A 23,996-nucleotide genomic window follows, 5' to 3' on the forward strand; every position below is an offset into this window, starting at 1 on the left:
TGGGGACCCAGGTTTGAGTTTCAACATTGGCTCTACATCCAGTGATTCTGGGCAAACCACTTAGGGCCTTATTACAAGTTTGGCGGTTCTCCTGTTAGCCCGCCACTTCCCTGCGGACAGAAAGATCACCAAGGACATTGTGCACCTACCCGCTGGATTACGAGTGTAATCCAGGGCGAGCGGTGCTTTGGGCGTCTCACTGTGGCAGCTGTATAGGGCTTATAGAAGAGCCTTAACATCAGACCACTGCTGTGACAACGCCTGCAGCAAGTTCCTCAACAGGTGTGGCATTCATGCCACACCCCGCAATAATGGGAGCGTAATTCCAGTGTGGCATTTGTTTGCCACCCCCTGCCTACACCCCATGCTCAGAAGCTGCAGGAGTTTCCTCTCTGCCACCATTTTTAAAGCGGGCTCACTATGCATGCACCCCCAGGCCCAGAAACAGCAGGAGTTGCCTCTTCCACCTTTTTCATGACTGGCTCATGCCATTAAATTGACTGTGGAAAGCCAACTGGTAATATGCTCAGCAGTGCATATTGAGGCCGGCAGATGCAATGGGATCCTTTATCCTTTATGGCGGTCCGTTTGCTACGCTCAAAATACTGCGGGTGGACCCCAGTGGTGGCGATGTTTGGACCACCACTGAGGACCGCTGTACTAGTAATAAGTACCCTAATGCCCCCTCCCTAGCAACAGTGCCTAGAGACTGTTGCAGCGATTCTGCACATATACAGGAACTATGCGCAGGAAACCAGGACCTCGGTGTATAGTGGGGTACCAACCTATCACCTTAGTGCCCAAAATCCCAAAAAACGACTAGCCTTAGTGTCTAATTTGTTCTCCGACATAATCAGGAAGCCACGAATAATTAGACAACCCAGAACACAACACTCCAACTCTCTCAGGAATCGTGGTAGCAAGACAACTCTTTCGCTCGCTCACTCATACTTGTCCACAATAAGAGTAATCAGAGTCACGGCATAGTTTAAAATGTTTATTTTAACCAACGTGCTTTATGGTGCAGTACACGTGCCATTACCAGCAGCAAAAGGCATAATCACAATACCGTTAGCCTTGTTACAATTCCATAGAATACAATCGGGGATGTCATTTTATAAAGACAGTGGAAAAAGGACTATAAAACGTAACCACCCTCCCGTGATAAGAAATAGTTTATTATAAAAAAGAAGACCTCTGGGCTTTGTCAGCAGACCCCATTCCCCATACCTCAAGGCCTAGATGAAAGGTTTACATCTCAGGAACAGCACAGCTCTTCTCTCTGGACAGGTCTCTTTCCAAGTGCTTGAACAACATGCAGTTCTGCAATATTAAAGCACGCGACTTTCAGTAGTGCATCTGTGTGTCATGTTATGTCAAGGTGCGAGGGACTGACCAGAACAGAATAACAAGGGGCATTGCTTATAGACCTTGTACATCGTGTGCAGACTAAACCCCCGAGAACAGCAGAGAATGAGGAAAGCAGACAGTTCTCATGTGAAAGGAACAAACAAAGTCTTGCAAAATAAAAGCATGTAGTAACGTGCGCAAAAGCTTCCTCAAGGCAGCGAAGCTCATTCTAACTTAGCAATGTCGACAATGAACTCACCAACCATACAAAAAGACCCTTACGGTTGATTAGCCACTCTACACAAATCAGAATATTATTATTAATAAAGTTTTTTTATTTTCCAGGAATAAATCCGTGGAACAAGGCTTGAAACAAAATACTTTCTCCCTACATGTAAGAGCCCTTAATTGATTTCCCCACATAGAACTCTTTTGCCCCACATTACAGTCCAGTAGTCAAAATCCAGTGACAGTTGCCCGCCCTAAATTGGATGGATTGCCGTCATATAACCTCACAGCCGGATGGTGGTTTTTGTGCCTCCACATCAAAATGGGGAAACAACCTTTACAATGCATTCATCACATCGCACTACATTTACAACGCAGTCATTACATCGCAACATCCTTTACAACGCATGTCACAACAACGCAACCATTACATTGCATGTCACTACAACTCATGACATTACAACGCATGACACTACAAAGCAGGCATTACATCGCATGTCATTACAACGCATACCATTACAACGCATAGTACTCCTACACTATCCAACACTTACCCTACTGTTGCAACCCCTGGAGTTAGAATAGTCATTTTTACCCCTACACTATCCAACACTTACCCTACTGTTGCACCCCCTGGAGGTAGAATAGTAATTTTTACCCCTACACTATCAAACACTTACCCTACTGTTGCACCCCTTGGAGTTAGAATAGTAATGTTTACCCCTACACTATCCAACACTTACCCTATTGTTTCACCCCCTGGATTTAGAATAGTAATTTTTACCCCTACACTATCCAAAACTTACCTTAAATGCAATGTAATGGTATGCGTTGTAATGGCATGCGTTGTAAAGGTATAATGTGATGTAATGAAATGCGTTGTAAATGTTGTTTAAAAAACTTCGTTGTAATGGCATGCAAGGTAAATGTATGCGTTGTAAGTTATGTTGCGTGTAAACACTGCATTTTAAAGGCATGCCTTGTAAATGTGTGCGTTGTAACATCATACTTTCATCAAAATGTACTATTGGCAGAGCCAGATGAGGCTTCGACAGTACAAGCTTGGGGCTTCCCCCATTTCTGATTTGTTTGGGGGAACCACAGGTTTCAACAATCACAAAAAGACCTAGTCCTTAGGGCAGTTTATCTTATGGACCTGTGAACATCTATGGATTGTCAAAAGATCATTCCAGCCACACCTCTAATTCTAGAGATTATTACCATGTTCCAGTCTATTGCCAAGATAAAAGATAGCCATTCTCTGATCAACATGTAACCGGACAGCACAGGACATACATTCACTAGAAGGACAACATTTGAAAAAATGTGAATAGCTAGTTGACACCTCACGGGCGCACCACCAATGGGACCCCTGGTTGGTACTCACCAGGATGGCCCTGTTCTCATCATCGGTGCCACCTAGCATTAACGTAAACGTGTCCGAAACCCAAAGGAAAAGAGACAGTGAATGGTGCAGTGTACGCAAAACTTATATGTGACAAGGACTAACAACGTTCAACATATAACAAAAAAACTACTGTGCAAACAAGATACAGAAACCTTTTACTCGCATTCTCTTGTTGCAAACAGTAAACACGTATACATAAAAAGGAGAGATGCGAATACTACCTATCGATTCGCACTCTGCTCACAGCCGACATGTTTCATTGCCTTGGTCTTTATCAGGCAATTTCTTCAGGGCAAACTGTATTGAGCTGCCACTGCCAGAGGCACTGTGCTTTGAGTGTTAGTAGGCCAATTTTTCTTTCATACCGTTCAAGAAACACCACTTTCTAAAATCAAGTTACAACTCCCAATCGGTGAGTGTGGTCTTGTCTCCCTTCAATACTTTTATCAGTGGAGAATACTCGTTCGGCGTCTTCTCAGCACCGGAACCACAGGTTTGACAGTGTTCTTCCACTCCACAAAACTCTAAATGACCCCTTAATCCTATAGTTTATTTATCCAGAGGCAATGCACATGTACAAATGTGTAAGCATAGACAGCTGGGGCATTCATGGGAATCTAGGATTTCTTTACTTACTTCAGGGGATGCATTACACAAAATGCCAAGAGAGTGCAACAGGCATGTGTGCCCCTTTTTATGCGCCCCTAGGCTCTTTGGTGTTACAGAAGGGGCTGCTGACTCTTGTGCAGCTCCTTCTGCAATACAAAGCATGCTGGTGCCACATGTATGATAGCGAGATTTCAAGGGGGGCATTCCCTCATTTGCATGGGGGCATGGCTGCATGCACATAAGGGAACACGTTTCCTCTCCCGTATTATAGGTGTAATGATAGAAGCAAATGTCATGGGGCATTTTGACTGCACCAACTCCTTGTGGAGCACAGTCATTTTGCCCCCCCCCCTAAAGGAACCCCTTAAAGGGTACCAAAGGAGTTCAAGGATTCCCTCCCTCCACATTCCTGCCTGCAGTCAGGTGCGGTCACCGATGCACCTGCCTAAATGTGGATCTCTGCCCCCGTTGAAAAGCTTCTGATTTACCACCTGCACCGAGAAGGCAGCTTGGCTGCTTCAAACAGCCTGTCCACCTTTCACTAATGTGCTGTCCAAGGACAGGTATGAGTTTGCAGTTGTCTTGGGGGCAGCATATTATCTGTAATAGGGCACGCTGGGCAGGTCTGCGTCTGCTGCAACCAGTTAAAGATGTGTCTTGGCGCAGACAAGGGCAGTGCACCCTATCAGTAATATGTCCCTGGAGTTTTTTCAATCATCCAAAAGTCATTCGTCTACTCAGAGCCTAGAAGAAAACTTAGGCTGGGCAGATTTTGACTATTTAAAATGTGTGAGAAGTATTTTGACACCACATGCTCACATATATTCCTCATCGCAGTATAAGTTTAGGTATATATTCGAGACAAACAGAATGGGCGGACCTAATCCTGACTCCTGGCGAGGCTCTCTCCTCGTCCCTATCCACAAAAAAGGCCCCAGGTCCAGCCCCGATAACTACCGGATGATTGCCCTCCTTGATGTTGAAGGGAATGCTTATGAAAGTGCTCTAAACTAATACCCTTTACTCAAACCGACTTCCAAAAGGGCTGCCACGTTAAAGACAATTTTATCAGTCTAGCCCACATAATTGAGGGCACGCTCGCTACAAAAGGAAAATCGCTATATCTGGGGTTCAGCGATTTCCAAAAAGCCTTTGACAGCGTTGTTCATCCCAACCTGTGGGAAAAATCAAAGAACTGGGCTTCCTGCAATCACTATTGAATGCTCTCATCGCCCTGTACACTGACACCTGGGTAAAAATAAGAGTTTCCTCTGGATGGTCAACAACCAATAAAATCATGAACAACAGAGGCTCAAAGCGAGGATGCATATTGGCCCCTCTACTCTTTAATTCGTACCTAGCAGACCTGCCCGAGTGGCTGTCTTTCTTTCGAGCATTTCAGCCCAAAATCGCATCTATTAAAATTCAATCAATGTAATATGCAGACGACATGATTCTCCATGATTACACCCAGGTGGGCCTCCAGAGGCTCTTTGACTCTTTGGCCTCGTGAGCAAAACAAACCTTTTAGAGATCAACATCGCCAAAACCAAGGTGATGATAGTTTTGAGACAACGAGCAAGAAAGCGCTTCTGGTATATTGAAGGGAAATCAATAGAGGTAGTGACGCATATAATTACTTTGGAGTCTGGATAGATCATAGAAGACCTGCTCCACATATTGCTGCAATGCAAGGAGTGGCTCGCTGCCTGGAGGGGGCCTTCTTAAGAACCAAGAAAGCGCTTCATTCCCCGATTTCTCACCATTAATCCGAGTGATAGGTGGCAAAATTCTACCGACTTTAGCTTTTGGCGTACTACCCTTCAAAGCCAAAATGTTCACTTGGTTAGACAGAGCTCGATCTGCCTGTTTTAGCAGAGTGTTCCATCGGCCTGTGACCTCACACTAATGAGTTGCACCTGGTCCCTGCTAAACAACCCAAGAACCACCCAGAGTCAATTTTTATAACAGACTGCTTGGATGCACTAGTAGCTCAAGATATATGGGCCAGCTCAATACCCACAGGGGTTGTCGCAAAAGTACTGACCAAACAAGCGAAGATCTTGTCCGTGTAACATGATGCACTTGCCACGAAAAATCTCTCCCATGGTAGCTGGGCATCAAAACTCTATGCTCGTGAATCTCCAGCACCTATTTGCCATCTACCATGAAGCCATCAGTGAAACATTTAATGAGGTTACATTTTTCCCTAATCCCCCTGATGGCGTACAAGTATGGCCGGAGGTATAAGGAAGACACGCCCTCTTAATGCCGTTTCTGCAGCAACGGGGAAAAAACCTTAATTCATGTCTTATGCATTTGCAAGACCTTGCACTCCTTGCGAACCTTTTGGCTGCATCCAATCTGGTTCATCCTCAATGTGCGGACATGCCAAGAGGCCCTAGACGAGTGCATGGAGGATGACTCAGCTCAGATGGCCGCCGGTTTTGTAAAATACATGTATGAGATCAAATCTATTTTACCTGTAGACGATTGCCATGAATTTCAGCCATGTCAGTCATAAACTTCTTTTAATATAAACTCCTTTTTTAACGGAGAATGGAAATTGCTTTTAAGCTCTTTTATATGAATTGTGTAATACATTTTTTTATCTATCTTTAGGTATATACATAGATTATTATGTAATAAAATAGTAAACGGTTTAATAAGCACACATTACAGGAAATGAAGGCGCTTATAAACCTTCATTCACACATTTATTATCACATTGGGAATATTATTACCACATTTAATACCTCCGTTGAGGGAGGGAATGAGTTCATGACCCACCCGAGGCTTAAGTTCCTGTGACTCCTGGCCTCTCCCCACATTCAAAATGGTGAATAGGAGTTGTATGATACTTAGTACATTTACATGTATACTGCTGCTTCTTGTCTGTGTGAACATAAGTACAGCATGTAGGTAAAGTTTGTCACATCATGTTTGCTGGCTGATACGTAATCGTTTTGTGAACGCTGTTATAGGAGAAGGTCGGTAAAGCTCCTCACACTTTACTGGTAGATGTAATTATGTGCCACAGAAAACTATATGTAAATAAGTGCATGCATCCGAAATTTCACACCAAGTCAACCTAGATACCCTAAATGCATTGTACATACATTCCACAAACAGGAAAGGTAGGTATGTATGTAAAGCTTTTATTAAAACAAATGCACTGTATACTATATTGTTTTCTGAATTTGACCTTGGTGGAAGCGTTTAACAAATTTAAATCCAAATTACACTGAAAATGTATAATCACCAATATGATTTCCCAATGTTTCTGACTTTCCTGACTCCAGCAGATGCTCTTCATTCTTCATGTATGAGGCTACCTCATCTGCAGCTATTTGTTGCTTTTCAAAGCCACGTTTTAGCAAAATGCCTGTTGTGTTTGTCGCGTCGCAAGCTTTACTAACCAGGCGTTTTCAAATATTATTAAAAAATAATATGAACATGTGATTGAAATAAACAGCAGCCATGTCTCCAACACATGGCTCTGCATTTCAAATGTGCACATGTTCTGCATGCCTTTGTGAACATGTTGATGTGCAGGTACAGAAGCTCAGCTTCAATTGTTATATGGTGGTCATTCTGAACATCCTTTGACTTCAAATGTATCTCCAACACAGATGTGAACCTCGAATACAGCTTATCAGATGACTACTGCAAGAACCACTTCTTGGTGGGTCTGTTACTAAGGGAAACAGCCTTAGCTCTTCTGGACAGTCATGATGTTCGATACACTGCCATGTCAACATTAAAGAGTCTTTTAATAAAACATGCATTCGACAACAGGTATCAACATAAGGTAAGCTATTTCAATAGATTAGAGTATTTTAATTGAATTATTACAACACATCGAAAGGTTGTGGGTTAAAACATATCGAGAACCTAAAATGCACCGGCCAAGCCAGCCATATTCCTGTTTGGATCTCTAAATGCTTTTGTGCTGCAATATTCTTATTTAAAATGGATTCCAGGACCTAAACAGCGTATAACCCCTGTTCGATGAAGGCTTCATGGTCAGGGTTTATTGATGGGTGTTTGGTGAAGACATGTAAGGTAACATATGTACATAGGCTATTGAAAAAAGTATTGTACCTCGGCACTCAAATACTTGTTTATCCTAGAAGCAAGTGCTTCTAAGGGAGTTTATTCCCTGTCCTGACCTGTTTAAAGAGTCACGACTGCCAATTGCACATGTGAACACCACCAATATTTAACCATATGAAGAGAACATCAACAACGTGAAATTCCTTTGATGTTTTAATATCTTGTTTCGCACAATTATTATCTGTACAGTGCTTTTTAATAGTACATGATACAACAATTATTGTTGAAAGTTCTTCTGTACTTAGATCCCAAAGAAATTAAACAGGCAGCCGACAGGTGTTTCATTACTGGAACGTAACTTCCTCAAGGCTGCTAACAGAAAGTTATCAGGATAAGAACCAATGATCTCTGTCATCATTCTTTCTTGTGTTAGTACAGAGTTTTATATTAGATATGACGTGACAGATCCCAAGATGAGTCAAAAGGTGATGTGCTCGGGGGGAGGAGCCAAGCTCGCGACCGAGATGGCCGCTCTGTAGCTCGGCTCCGCCAGCCTTCGTGCCCAACACACAAATCCTGTCGAATATCCTGCCTCGAGACGACACACCCTGGGAGAAAAAGGAAGGGGAAGCAACGCTGGTACTCACCGTCTGGCCCGGGGGCCCATGCGTGCTGTGGATCCGCTGCTGGGCTCTTGCTTGCTCCGGGGCCTTCGCGGTGTAGACACCGGGGACTTGCCTGTGTGGGTCAGCCGGTACTGCGGTGTCGGCGGCGGTCCCCGGTGCGGGGGCAAAGCCGGCTGTGAGGGCCATTGTGCGAATAGACCGGTGGATCCTGGCCGGGCCGGTCCTGCGGCCGGTGGACCCCTTGTTGGAGCACGGAGCACCGTGGAGGTGGGATGTCTGTGCAGGATGACCCCCCTCTGATGCCTTATCCGGCCATCTTGAAGCCCTGCGCCCGTAGTCGGCGGGAGGCGCCCTCGGGTGATCGAACAGCGGGCCCCCGAGTTTGATGGCGCTTTTTCTGCACCAAGATTGCCATTGGCGTGTCCCGGTGACCCCCGGCGGTGTCCCTGCGTGAGAGCCCGTCCCGGGCGTCGTGGAGTGTGGTGACGCAGCTGAACCCACAAGATGGCGGCTGACGCCCAGGAACACGGATTTCATCGGGGCGGCGGATCTGTGTCGCTGGCGTGTGCAGGGGCCTGGTCATATGAACGTGAGCCCATGATCGGTGATGTCTTGGCTGCCCTGCAGTCTTTGTGTGTGGCCTTGGCCCCGGGTGCCCCTGTGGGGGTTGGGCGGTCCGCTGCCATCTTTGAAGGACCGTTCCCCATGGGCACCCCTCGACTTTGTGATGGCTTTGCTTTGTCCCCCTTGGTCACTACAAGGAGTGCTTCCACTGTGCGTAGAAAAGATTGCAACCATGCGGCCCCGACTCTCCTGGCAGCTGTGAATGTGGAGTGCGAGGGCATGGGCTCCATGTCAGGTTCGGATGCTGCTCAAGGGTTCAAGGAACGTCATGGATTGCTGATCCGATCTGCTATGGGGGGGCCCTGCTGTTGTGCTGCAGGGGGGACTCAACTTTCCTGTGCTGTGAGGCGAGACTCCTACATCTTGCTGCTCATCGTGTTACTGTCGAGGGTTCTGGACTCCCGAGACTGGTCCTTGTTTTATTGCTGGCTGCCGGAACCCTTTGATCTGCGCCCTAGTCCTGGTTTGTTTCGACCGTGGAGCAGCTCCACCTTAATCTGCTTGCCTTTCCTTGCTATATCGCATATGGTGGTGAAGACAAAGACAGGCCAGGGATGAGCCGATGCTGCACCCGGAGGACTACCGGTTAATAGCTTGCTATGCTGATGTACCCCGCTTATGATAATATGGACGGTTCCTTTACAAGTTTATAATACCTAAGGTTGTGTTGATCTCGTCTGGACGTTGCATATTCGTATGGGTGGGCGGGAGGCTGGGGCCTACCGACTTGTCTTATGTTCTCCCCCCCCCCCTTTTTTGGGTTCTTTCCCCCCCTCTTTTTTGCCTTCTTATTTCTTTCTCTCTTCTTGACTTTCTATATTTCGGGTTCTGATTTAGGGCGACAGGCACGCTGCTGGGGGGGTAGGCCGTAGCCTTCTGCAGGGGTGCAGGGTGGGGTGTTTTTAGGTCTCGCCTAGACGAAAGCAAAAGCGAAGCTTTTGCTGTCTAGGGAGACTACTTATGTCGCCACTTTCCAGGGATTCCGGGGAATGTAGACAGCAGACTGTGACGAGCTTGTCCTCCTGGCGATTGTATCTCGTGAGCGCGCACGTCGCGTCGCCGTCCCTGCTATTCCCATGCACAGAAAGGCTCCCGCACACATGCGCACATACACACACTGCATACACACACACACACACACACGCACCCCCCCTTTAACAGACACACGCGCAGACAGACACACGCACGCACAGACACACTACAACAGACACACGCGCACACCCCACCCCCACTCACCCCTCCTCCTCCGCAACACACTCACCTGTTCTGGCGGTGCTCGGCGTGCCTCTCGGGCGGCGGTTGCGCTTTGCGGGGCTCTCTCACCACATGAGAGCCCCGCCTTCTTCATGCGCCCGGCCGCTCTTCACCCGGTCCCCCATCTCGGGACCGGGACTCGATCAGGAGCCCTCGGGGCTCCTCGGACAGTGGCTTCTCTCTCGCGCCGCGATGGGGGCGGGACATCCGGTTGGGGCCGCGCTGCGATTGGCCGGCTGCCCAACCGCTTCCGGGTCGTCGCAGGCAGCGCGGCGGCCCGGCGGGAAGCGGGAACTTGTTGTTTCAGTGTTACTTATGGTTGTCCAGAGCAAACTCGCGTACTAAATATTTTTCGTCTGAACAGTATTTCTTCTCATTAAACCTACAATACTATCGGAACACATCAGGGGATATCGCATACCTTTCTTAAGAAGCAAAAAATAAAAAGCGATATAAGACATCACTAAGACAACTGTCGCAGCTACACCCCCGTGAAAGGGGGGGGGGACTATGAAATTAAAGTTTAAGGTTGGTAAATTGTGGTCTGATTCATCCTGCTTTTAAAATTTCTCGGATAGCATAACGATTTTTTGTGTGCATCTTGCTGGTTCCTAGTATTTTAAGTAATTTGTTAGGAGATAGGGTGGGGAAGCATTTCGCATCCTGTTAGCCCTGTCTGACGTTTGTGTGTAAATGTAGAAATATTATTCTGCAACCGTGCTAATGAGTCCTTTGTGGGGGCTAACAGACTTGCTTATTAGGATAGGGGTTTCAGTGGCGTGCGTATTTGGAATGGGAACAGTACAAATGCTAAAATGTGTGCATTACTGGCAAGTGACTGGCCATTGCTTCCACACTGTCTACATGTGTTTAATGGTTGCCTCGAATCGCTGCTGGGGAGCTTGGTGTGCTCTTCTGGCGCTGATACACGAGGAAGAGTCATGCAGATGAAAACCCATTCCATGACTAGCCATGAGAGTGGTCAGCAAGTGGAAGACAATCTGCATCAGTCGTTGGTGTTCCTGTGTGGTTTATTGCCCAGACCAGTGGCCTTATTAAGGCTGCAGCGTTAACAGCATAATTATGAATGTACTCTTATCGCCATTTGATTCAGTCGAATGCATGGCTTGCGGACTTCAACATCGTTTCTAGCTAAAACAGGACATTTTGCTGCAAACTCGTGCTACCACACAGTGGCAGGTCTTTACGAAAGCAAATAGTTTTTTAGTTCAATTGATTGCTGTATGCCTGTGTTGGACTGGTACTGATGAGGTGAACATGTTCAAACTGTATTAGTGTTAAAAATGCCACAAATGCTAAATAATACAGTTATGAAACCTGCTCCATAGTTTAGTCCTCTCATCCTGGCTAATTCCAGTGGCTCTGATACCATGTTGCTTTTCAGCTCTAAAGTGAGATACTCCATCGTCCGCTAGTTGGCTGTTTGATTTATCCTTTCTCTATAATGCGCTTTCGTACGCTTCTTATATTTTTCAATTTATTGCTCTAATTAAACTGCCACCATAAGTCTAAACAAGCATTTACAATGCAATAGGTCTCGCGTTTGGGAGCGATAAAGCTATTGGCATTGTAAATGACAATGCCTTTTATTTATGTTTTAAAAACCAACACATAAATAAAAGGCATTGCCATTTACAATGACAATAGCTCAAACTCATACAACTGCGAGACCTATTGCATTGCAAATGCTTGTTTTTTTCTCTTTTTCCTTTTCCTTTAGTTATATGGCTCTTTTGTATCCCTTGATCGGAGCGCCGCGTCTGTGCTTGTCTCCCATGGTACTATTGCGGGTGGTAACTGGGGATGTGTTGTTCTCCCTTCTACTGCATTGCCACATTGCTATTGCGACTCGCGTGTCCACCTCGCTGGCTGTACCCTCACTCTTTTTGCGTGCTCCGTTGCTGTGGGGCGCGTGCCCCAGCGCGGCGTTCTCCCCCTTTCTGATTTATTTCATTTTCCCCCCTTTTCCCCCTTTATTCTCTTCTTTTCTTATTATTTGGGTTAGTATGGCGGATCATTGTATTTCTTGCTGCTGTTCTGGTTCCTCCGTTCACTCTCAGTATGTGACTGGTTGGTGGGGTGACTAAAGGCGGGCCAAGGTGAATATTGATTTGTTATATGGCGTATATATCCTAATTGATGTACACTGTTGCTGATGATAGTTTTCTCCGATGCCTTTATGTTTTGCTGTCTGATTTATGGCCCGCTATGGGAATTCGGATGACCATACACTGCAATTAATCCTGCTATACTTCCTAATATAAAATTAATCTTCTTTGCTCCTGTTTTCGGTTGTCGTATATGGCCGTTCTCATATTGACTGCTTACCTCCATAATGTAATGTGCCCCCCGACACACTTCTCTTCTGATACATCGGCTTATTATATCGTGTCGTGGCCTACCTGAGCGGTTGTTGGCCCGTATTTGTATATCCTTACTTGTACAATAAAGGTTTGAAAAAAAAAAAAAAGGTGATGTGCTCTTTAGCAAACAGTGTGCAGAAGGTGTTGGGTGAACAGGAATTTAGAAAAGTGATTTACATAATACAGCCAAAGAATACCTTATATGTCTTGTAGTCGGGAAGCGTCAAACACAGGTTAACATTTTTCCGCAAAAACGAATAAGTTGTAGAACCTGCGAAAAAACGAGAGTTGCTTACTATTTCGCATACAACGTAAGTGGAAGCTTGACTACATTTGAACCACAACAGTAGAATTACCTTAATTAAGAGAATAGATTGCCTCCTGATCTTGTAAGTAAACTCGCTATATCCCCCAAACGTCAAAAGAATGTGATTCTGTAAAAGATGTCCAAAGTTAAATGTTTCTGGCGTTTTTTTGCCAAACAGAAACAGTTAGATTAAAAGAGAGACTGTGCTACCTATTAATAGTTACCTTTCCCAGAAGTTTCACTCGTCTGTGTGGAATTTATTTGTCCACAACCAGAAAGTACATAGTCAAAAGGATCATTAGGTAGACCTATGTATAAAAAAGGTACATGTTGATATTCTCGTGCACAGATTTAAGATTCACATTTCTCATAATATTAAAGTCTCAGAAATTCAAAAAGAAATGTGCGTGCATTGGGTCGATAGCCTACTACATTTAAGTATGATGGCTATTAAAACATAGAAATAAATATTGAGGTTCACATTTATTCTCAAATAGCTTCCCAAACGATCATTTTAAGTCAATAATGATACGTTAGCTGCAAAGAATTCTGATTAATTGTTACCTGAGATGGCGACCGCGTATACAATAAGTATCTCCAATATTAAGATTCCAATCGGTCCTATATGCGAGTATGGCAGCACAGTGCTTAGTATAGTGTCTCTATGAGAGAGAGCATGGTAAAGCTTTACGTTAACACGGAGCCATGAAAGAGTAACAGACAACTACGTGTGGAACGAGTCACAGAAAAATGTTTAAAAACAATCAATGATGCAGTGTCAAAGTTTCACTTTGGGTGGTTTGATTTCTCCTTAAGAGATCTAATTATATTCTCCTCACATTTTAGTTCTTAATTGGTCCACACCCTGTGTAAGGTGTATAGACTAGGCATTAAAAAACAGTTGTGTAATGTTACGCGAATAGGTCTCATTTAGATGCTATTTGTACTGTGCTTACCAGTATGTGTATCCTTCAGCAATGTGGTGGGAACTCGAATAGGCCGCTGAGCAAATTCTAAAGACAAAGAAATACATGAATAAACAGACAGTGCCGAAGTCCGGGCAAATTTCAAGTTGAGTGGTGTGCTCAAACATAAGAACACATGATTAAACTCTGCTCGTATTAGTGTTGTCAAATGCCGAGTGGCACGTAAAGGAAACTGATAGAGACAGTTGAACAATAATTGCCACGTATATCTCATTGCAATGCTGTAGTAAGTGTACTTACCGGTAACAAGTCTTTGGCTGGAGTGGTGGGAACTATAATGAGCCCCTGGATAAATTATGAGGAAAAAGAGACATGCTCCAATCAGTCTATGCTGCCAATAGTAACAAGCATTTACAATGCAATGGTTTTGCCTTTGTTAAAGTTAGAGCTATTGGCATTGCTCTTGACATTATTTTTATTTATGTTTTTTTAACATAAATAAATGGCATTGTCATTTACAATAGCAGGACACAGGGTGGATGGATAGATGCATATATACAGCCAATCCCTCAACAATGTATGCAATCCACCAACCCATCCAACCAACAACCCATCCATGCATCCACCCATACATCCATCCATCATGCATCCATCCACCCACTGCGTCCCACTCCGACCCCTCTAAATATAACTCATTTTTTCTGTATATAGAGATGACTGTATTCACTAGTATATGCAGTATACCTTTCTACTCTAACATTCCTATGTGACTCTTGCAGTACATCTATTCATATCCCTTCCATATGTATATAGAAATATAACGAGATTCAACAGTCTCTTCTTTGTGTGACTACATCTAGTACATTTCAATTGTTTTCCTGTTTGTATCTTTTACTTAACGCATGTAAATCAAAGTCCTTAGGTTTGGCAACTGTGTGAGAGGTTGTGCATAAAATTCCTATACAATCACTCTTCAGGATAGTCTCTGTGGTCAGTGTGTATTTACAAAAAAAAAACTAGATCTTAGTGCATTTAACAATCCAGGCCCTCCTGAGACTTCAAAGGTGGGATGTCGAGGCGCTTTGACCTTTAGCTTATAGGCCTCTTCAGGACATAGTGAAAGAAGGAGCACACAAGAATCTTGAACTTGCAACAAGTCTAATGAGAAAAAAAACCAAATACTCAGCTAAAATGAGGCCAGAAGTAGTTCCGAGGCCCGTCTGGTACTCAACAATCTCAGTCTTGCAAATTTCAGATACGCATGTTCCATCCTTAGTTATGGAGAAGCCTTTACACGGCCCGTGGTTTACGGACTCGGCCGTAATCCGGGACAGAGGATGCAGACGGGGCAGAGAAATGCATCGAGTGCAAACCCCTAGTGATACAAAGCTCCGCTCCTTCTGCGGCAGTCCCTAATTACACTGACTGTCATCGCTTTCGGCATGAAAGTCTGAATCCGGCAGGTTAGGTGCAGCGAGTCACCTCCGATTCCTCAGTGTTCAACACTGTACGTAGAAAACATCCCCTGTTTTAGGGTCCTACGTCTCTAGTGCAGTATGTCCCTCCCCAAGAGCATCTGAATAACTTTCTTCTACATTAAAGTGACTTAAGGTGTGCATGCCACCACTCGGTACTCCCTGCCTTGTAACCAGACCTCTCTGAAGACAGCATTAAAGATGACCTCACACCCTTGCTTGTTAACTGACCAATAACTGCACAACATTAAATACCCGACCCCCTTCAATACCAGACCCTCCCATGCGTCCTCCGCCTTATGTGCTAACGTCAAAAGTGGGATGGGCATCCACACTATGCAGTGCGGGTATCGTCCCCGCACATGGTCGAAAGCTGCGCTTAGCTGCTTCATATTCAGATCTTCCACTTCAGCCATGGCAGCCAGCAGCCGCTCTTCTTCCGACATTGTCATTGCTTTACTTCCTGGCGATGAGTGTCTGGCAGCAGCCGCTCACTGTGTCACTTCCTGGAGACGGAGTCAAACATTTGTCCGTACCACCCCAAAGCCAGTGTTCTGTACAACTTCTAAGTGAAATGTCATCTCATTGCAGCAAAATGATACTGAATGGCAATGCCGAGTGATGTATTGGGACCTCGGGAGAGCAGACTATTTTTTGGGACTTCGCTTTAGTCTAGAATCCAACTACGAGCTTGTAAAAGGGTGTCTGCCACTGTCGCGCTCCCTTCTCGTGGGCTCAGCTATGACAGCTAGACGGTCCACCGACATTCTCAAGGTAGAACCCATGACCTGCAGCTCACACGCAGATTTGAAGGGCAGGCGCATTGACCCACTGAGCTGGCTTAACTGCTAGCAGAAACAATTTCGTCCTGAACAACTGTGCGATAACTCCATCCCCGAAACTTGCACTCATTTCTGAGAGTGGAACTTACTTGGCGCTCCACAGGGCTCCGAGGATGCTTCTGAGATCGGGCAGGATTCCCCTGGAGGGCGAGGGGCTCAGTGGAAGAGGCTTCACTTCATCAGTGTGTCAGAGAGCTGTACTCCGCAATCACTCACACCCCTTCTTCTCCATCCCTGGTCCCCTCTTGGGCAGTTCCTCTCTGGGTCCTACGACGCGGTGCTGCTCGATACCACTTCTGGCGCAGCCTGGGCGCTGGCACAGGGCGGCCTGGGCGCTGGCACAGGGCGGCGGCTGTGAGGTATAGGAGGTCTGAAGCCGGGTCTTCGGCTGCGCAGCAGGGAGAGAGCTCAGTCGCGTCTTCTGAGGGTGGGGCAGTACTGGCAGCGGGAGCTGGCCTGTACTCAGTGTTTGTGTGTGATGTGATCCCGTGGGGGGCGGGGAGGGGGCAGGAAAAGCGCTGAAACTCGCAGTCTGCAGGAAGTTTTGACAAGGAAATTACCCAGAGGATGCTCGAAGCAGAGAGCGAGGGAATAACATGTTGCTTGGCGCGGAGACTGGAAATGAGGCGTGGAGAAGAGAGTGCAGGGGTGTGCGAGAGGCGGCAGATCTAACAAGGATCATATGCAACAGATACAGGGCGCGGGGGAGGGGGGCTGGTCTGACGGACACCGGGAAAATGGAACACCTTCGAAGAACACAATAGGCGAAATCAGGGAACTTTCACAAACGTTTTGTAATTGCAATTATATAGTGCTTACTACTTTCAGTGAGGCGTTGAAGCGCTTTAAGCTGGGCAGCACACTGCTCTAAAATCCAAAGTTAGTAATTAATTCATTATTGTTACTGTTCGTTTGTGCGACTAGTTTTATTTGCTCAAGAAATCCACAGACGGTGGCCTGCTCCCTGGCACAGCCGCTGCAAGGTCGGGCATCTTCGCCGAAATGACGAAAACAAACACATTGAAAAAAAAAACGAAACTCCGCCCACCGCCGCGATGACGATCGGAGAGGGAAGAAATCGCGGGAACGCCCACGAATCTGGTCCGGCCTTGACGGACAGATCCGGCTCCCAATGGCTAGCCTCCATTTATGGAGCTAGCCAATGGGAGCCGGGGGCGGGTCATCGATCCCACATAAGACTCATAAGGTTTTTTAGCGCACGCAGGCAAAACCTAAAAATTAAATTAAGTCTAAAAATCAATACTAAACTAAGCATAGTAATTTGGATCTAATAGCTGTTTTGGCACTTACTTAGCGAGCCGCCGCGTGACACGGAGATCTGGGGTGTTCAGAGAAAGTATATTCGGACAACCGGACCCAGCGTCTTACTTCCGTTTAAGTAGGCCCGTTTTCATAGAAATAGAAAGCGGGCTGAGCAAATGCAAGAAGTCAGAGAGACCTCACGGTAGGAGGCTTCAAAGGAGAGCTATTTAGCGGACATCTTGGAATGGCATTTATTTTAAAAGCGATTCGTTTGAAGGGGATACTAATGGGAAATATAAGCACAATGAACAATTGCGAACGATGCAAATGGAGTAATGGAGAAAAAACGAGTCATGGTCATTATAAATCCACTGGTTAGTTTCAATAACCAAATTCATAGTTAGAGAAGGTATAAACACAAAGACAATTTATGAGCAATGAGAGTAAGTGTTAAAGAACACTTATGAGAGATGAGAGTAAGTGTTGACATGTAAGGTAACATATATGTACATAGGCATTGAACTTGTGGTTATTATTACAGATAATATCAACTATGAGAAGCCTCAAAAGAATACGCAGCTGAAAGACAATTTATACACCTAAATATACACAACCACATATAACCTGTCCATCTTGAAAGCCATCAGCAGGCTAAAAGTCGCCAAAAACTCTGCTTTGAAATTACTGTGCATTACAAACAATGCATTAAATGGCATAGATCCAGGCTTCCTACAGAGGAAACGCCCAAAATACTGTGAGGCAAAAACCTTATCCTCTTGATCAACACCATCAATAGTGATTCCTTTCTGTAACAATATATAAAAAACAGTGGCCTCCACATCGTTCTCTATTCAAGATGACAAATTATAGAACTCTCCCTGAGCTACAATGTGAATGCAAGGAGTGAAATGCTCAAGATTACCACATACTCTAAAGAAATCTATGGGGGCCGCTTCACAGAACTAATATGAGATAAAATCCTACACTTACTGCTTTTGGTATTCACAGAAGACATTTAGTTGTATTAAAGTTAGGACTTCTAACTTTACTACTCCTAAATGCCTTCTGTGAATACTAAAAGTAGTAAGTTTAGGATTTTATCTCAGATTAGTTCTGTGAAACCGCCCAATGTTCTTACATAGTAATTTAAACTATAGGCCTTTATGTTATGTTAAAGTTATTTATAAAGTGCACAATTACCATAGGTTTCTTAGCAAATGTCAGAAAGAGAACACAGTGAAAATCTAGATACACACAAACGGTTGACAGAATAGTCATGTTCTGAGCTTCTGCCTAAAAGTGCTGATTACATCTATCTGGAGCAGATCAACTGAGAGGGAATTTCAAAGTCTGACCAAGTAACTCCAGAATTATGACATTCAGTTCAATCCTTTTGGTATTTAGGAATAACCAATTAGTTGGATGAAGCTAAGGCCAAAGCTCAGCTAGGAGTGTGTCTTGCAATGCAATACGAAAAAAGTATGTGGGCGTGAGCAAATCCATGAGCCTGCAGTGTTGGGTGTATGTCTCCATTCGGAATGGCTTGCAGCTTATTTAGTAAGTAGCAGGATAACCAAAGATAGCTGGATTTAGCATTGTCTAAATCAGATCCGATGAGGGCAGAGGCAGCCTATATTTTGGCACCTTATTTAAGAATGATAGTATATTTTATATTATCGTCATGAGGAAAATGGAAGATGAGATGGTTGTAGCACTTAGGTTGACATTGTAATCTAGTTGTCAATTTTCACTCTTCTGCTTTTTATACCAGAAGTCAGAAGTGAGTGAAAGCCCAATTCTGACGGCTGGTAAGAATCAAGGCATAAGTCATAATTGCAATTGACAATAAGTATCTAAACGTTTCTGCTCTTAAATGTCAATATAATTCCAGGTAAATTCCATAGCTAGTTGAAAAGAGTGGGCAGATGAAGGATGTCTTTCTAGGTGGACCAAGATTTGGGTATCATGGGCGTATATATATATATATATATATATATATATTCACTGAAAAAAACATAGGTTATAGACCATATATAGTTAGGAATTAGCATTTACAAAACCTTGAAAATTCACTGAAAAAACCATAGGTTATACACCATATATAGTTAGGAATTAGCATTTAAAAAACCTTATTTTACTCACACAAAACCATTGAAATTCCATATATAGTTAGTTGTACTAACTATATATCGTGCACCCGCAATCCACTGCGGATCATGTCACATATTACATCATTCATGACATGGTCAGTGACATCACTGATGACATCACTGATGACATCTCAAATGACATCACTGATGACATCACTGATGACATCTCAAATGACATCACTGATGACATCACTGATGACATCACTGATGACATCTCAAATAACATCACTGATGACATCTCAAATGACATCACTGATGACATCACTGATGACATCTCAAATGACATCATTGATGACATCACTAATGACATCACTGATGACATCACTGATAACATCTCAAATGACATCTCAAATGACATCACTGATGACATCTCATTTGACATTACTGATCACATCACTGATGACATCATTCATGTGATAATACGATGAACCTCTTCAGACTCTAATATAACCTTAGATACACTCAGTGTAAACACAGACTCGCAGATTGTCACTCATCCATGAAGTTACACACACACCTAGTCAGTCATGCAAACAATCAATCACACCTCCATTTCCTTAACTATACAGTTAAACACACCTTACTTATTCAAACATATACTAAAACATATTTACTCACTTATACAATCCTGGATACAAGTTCACAATGATCCATACAGCCACTCACACATTCACTGGCTCTTATGCACAGTTATTTATATATGTCAACTCTCACATGTACTGTATTTTACTTATGTACTTACTTTGACATGTAGCACTGAGATATCTATTCACTCACCAATACAGTCATGCACACAGTCAACCACCCATACAGCTGTTTCCACATGCACTTTTGAACCCATACATCTATGCAGAGAGTCATACACCTCCCAGCCACCCATACACACTCTCAGTCTCCCATACAAATACTTGGGCAACCAATCAATAACCCATATAGTTAATCATATAGCTACTGATCAACACATGCAGCAGTTTACAGAACAACAGACATAATGATGCACAAATTAAGACAGTTTAGTCACTAACCCATGCACTCAGTGAGACACATTTAATCACTCACTCATACAGTCAGTCATGCACCTACTAAATCCTTTGTTCAGACACTTCTACATCCACTCATTCTTCAATATGTAAGACATATTTTAACTTTACAGAAACATACAGTCACTGGATGTTGTCATCAGTGATGTCATCAGTGATGTCATTTGAGATGTCATCAGTGATGTCACTGACCATGTCATGAATGATGTAATATGTGACATGATCAGCAGTGGATTGCGGGTGCGCGATATATAGTTAGTACAACTAACTATATATGGAATTTCAATGGTTTTGTGTGAGTAAAATAAGGTTTTTTAAATGCTAATTCCTAACTATATATGGTGTATAACCTATGGTTTTTTCAGTGAATTTTCAAGGTTTTGTAAATGCTAATTCCTAACTATATATGGTCTATAACCTATGGTTTTTTCAGTGAATTTCATTGGTTTTTTAAAAGCTAATATCTATAGCTGTAAAATGTATTCTTCTTTAAATCCAAAAATATATTTTATATGTTTATTAATAATTTTTTTTAAATATTTTTTTTGTTTCGCTCCCGGTCTGCGAACCGGGAAGCTTCCCGTTAGCTCAATTTAAAGCCGCGACCCGGTCCGCGAACCGGTAAGAAATCAACATAGTGACGGTATCGCGTTGCCGCGTAATGCGTCTTATGACGTACTGCGTTAGCGCACCCGGAAGTGCCCCGGGGCGCGGACCGAGGCGCGAAACGCAGCTCCCCGGAAGCGATCCGCGGCGCGTCGCGAAAACGCGACGTATCGCGTTGCCGCGTAATGCGTCTTGTGACGTACCGCGTTAGCGCACCCGGAAGTGCACCGGGGCGCGGACCGAGGCGTGAAGCGCAGCGACCCGGAAGCTATCCGGGGCGCGGACCGGAGCGCGTAACGTAAGCATAACAGGTCATGTGACTTGTTAATAACACTTTTCATTGGTTCATTTCACTTTTGGTTTCATAATGATGTAAGGCTAGGTCAGGTGACCTAAAAATAACACTTTTCATTGGTTGAGAAGTATTGTTTTTCCCAAATGATGAAAACCCCTCCTTCTTTCCTCACTCTGACTTTCATCATTGTGAGAGGAAGACCTTTACTACTATATGAGAAATGGCTTCATTGGTAGCTTCAGCTGGTGGACCCCCACCACCACCTCCACCTCCTCATGGGAAGAGAGGACCACCTCCCCAGGTCATTACCAACACTGAGGAGGAAGATGAAGAAATGGATGAGGAGGGAGAAGAACCACAGTTCTTAGAAGAGGTGCCCCGGGTTTCCAGAAAGAAAGCCAGTTTCATCTGGCAGTTTTATTCGATCCCTCGTGGCCAAAAAAAAGTCAATGCGAGGTATGTCACCTGCCGCATATGCAAAGAACAATTATCAAGAGGGACGGACAAGAAATATAGTTACGGAAATCACACAATGCACAGGCACATGACAAGGAAGCATCCACTAAATTACAGCCGGGCGGAAATAAGGGATATGCAGGACAATCCAAGACCAACTCCTGTGGCCAGACCAAGATTACCAATTGCGTTAACACCAGAAGAGGCACGGGAAACTGTGCCAAATATACAAGAGAATTTTGGCCACATGATACACTCTTGTATGCACTGTCGTGCGTTGTTAGCGTGTGGCAACATGAGCATCAATGCTATAAACCTGGCGTATGAACACCATGATTGCCCTAACCGCCCCCAGTAATTTTTTTTTTGCTCCTGTTGAGCCCTTTTCAACGCCTGTTTTTTGTTGTTTCCCCCCCCAAAAAAAACCAAAAAAAATATAAAATCGTTCAAAAAATACAAAAAAAACAAAAAATGTTCAAAAAAAAAAAAAATATAAAACAACAAAAATATTTAAAAAAAAGTTCTTTTCAGAACTACCTTCCCTTTCAAAAAAAATTGCTAGAATGTTTAGCACTCTGGCAAGCTCTATTTCTTTTGGTTCGCTCCCGGGTTAGCTTCCCGGTACGCGGACCGGGAGCTAACCCACATTTTTTTTTTTTTTTAAAAGAGTAAGTATAAGGAAAGTAAACAGAGAGTGATGTTAAAAGAAAGACAGCTATACGGAGTAAAGAAGAGATACTGTTTAATAGATCTATTTACCGAAGAAAAGACGGAAGAGGGTATAATTGTGAAAAACAAAATAGATAACGAAGTGAAAGAAAAAAAAAGAGAGTATAACATTAACAAAGAAGAGTTTCTTGGAGAATGTGAGTGAATGTTCAAAATAAGATTAAAACATGAGGAATAACAGAGAGAAAAAATAGAAAACAGAAAACAAAAAATAACAGAAAAAGATTAATTGAAACAGCAAAGAAATGTAAGTAACATAGAGCCATATCATCAACATAGGCAATAAAAGTTTTGCAGCTTTTATTGGCAGAAATGTGTCGCTAAAGCTGCTTTTAGCGACAGAAAACTGCCGCTAAAACCACTTTTGCACCAGTTTTCTGCCTATAAAAAGAGCAATAATTTTATTGGCTGTATTCATAATATGCCCCTTAGTGTGCTTCAACTACACAGAGAAAGCATTATGAACAAGTAGTGATAGAGTGATCAGTCAAAGACACTAAGAGTAATAGAGACGGAGTGAGTGAACAAGAGTGAGGAACTATGAGAAGAGAGGGACTGAGAAAAAGAGTGGAAGGAGTTGAGTAAGTAGGTAATAGAGAAAGGAATGAGGGAAGTAGCAAAGGCAGGAAACTGAGGGTTAAAGAAATGAAGCAGTGGAACTAATAGTAGGTGAATGTGATAGAAATGTAACGAAAAGAGTACAAAGCATTTACCTTATAATTGTCGTTAAATTACTCACTTTTTGTTTTTATACTTTCAATCTGTGAAAGAGAGAACAAACATTTCAAAAATATTAAAACATGTATTTAAAAATTACAAAAGACAAGGGAAAAGATTGAAGGACAAACAGTTTTTCAACAACTTTGACACTTACAGAAGCTTCTGCTTCTCCAGGCCCCCTACACAGTCCTAAAGATATACATTTTAAACTAACAGTATCTTGATGCAGATGAAGTGACGCCTATCTTAAAACATGGTGCATCTTTTGCATTGCTGTTGTCTCAGAAAAGTGTCGCAAGACACTAAAATTTTAAATAATTGCTTCAGGATGCCAATAAGATGTGTCCTATCCAGAGTTTTTTTGAGTTGAGGCCTACTCAGGGTTGCAGATGAAATTTCGAGTTGTTGAAGAGAATAGAGGACATAATACATGTGAAGGTCTACCAATGAAGTGAGTCATGTCCACTGCACTCTTGAACAAAGTCCAAACCTCCTATGTTTCCCTGGACAGACCTAAACTTGATCTGCACAATGTGATTCGTAATGATAGGAAACACAGGTGATGTAATTGAAATACGTGCAATTTATTTTGCTCATTTCACAATCACATCACTTGTGTTTCCTTTGCTTAGGTATCTCATTGTGCAG

The 23,996-nt window shown here is 43.6% G+C and overlaps 1 protein-coding gene across 2 annotated transcripts in view; it reads left to right on the top strand.

Moving 5' to 3' along the window:
* The window catches only part of DOCK11 (dedicator of cytokinesis 11), a 1,219,508-nt gene that overhangs the window by 703,528 nt on the left and 491,984 nt on the right, over positions 1 to 23,996 (top strand). For both annotated transcript variants that reach the window (XM_078688544.1, XM_078688546.1), the window contains one exon: positions 7,228 to 7,406. In XM_078688544.1, coding sequence (XP_078544670.1) covers positions 7,228 to 7,406 — 179 coding nt within the window. The remainder of the gene's footprint in view (positions 1 to 7,227; positions 7,407 to 23,996) is intronic.

This window comes from Lissotriton helveticus, chromosome 4_1, assembly GCF_964261635.1.
Source record: "Lissotriton helveticus chromosome 4_1, aLisHel1.1, whole genome shotgun sequence".
Lineage (NCBI taxonomy): Eukaryota > Metazoa > Chordata > Amphibia > Caudata > Salamandridae > Lissotriton > Lissotriton helveticus.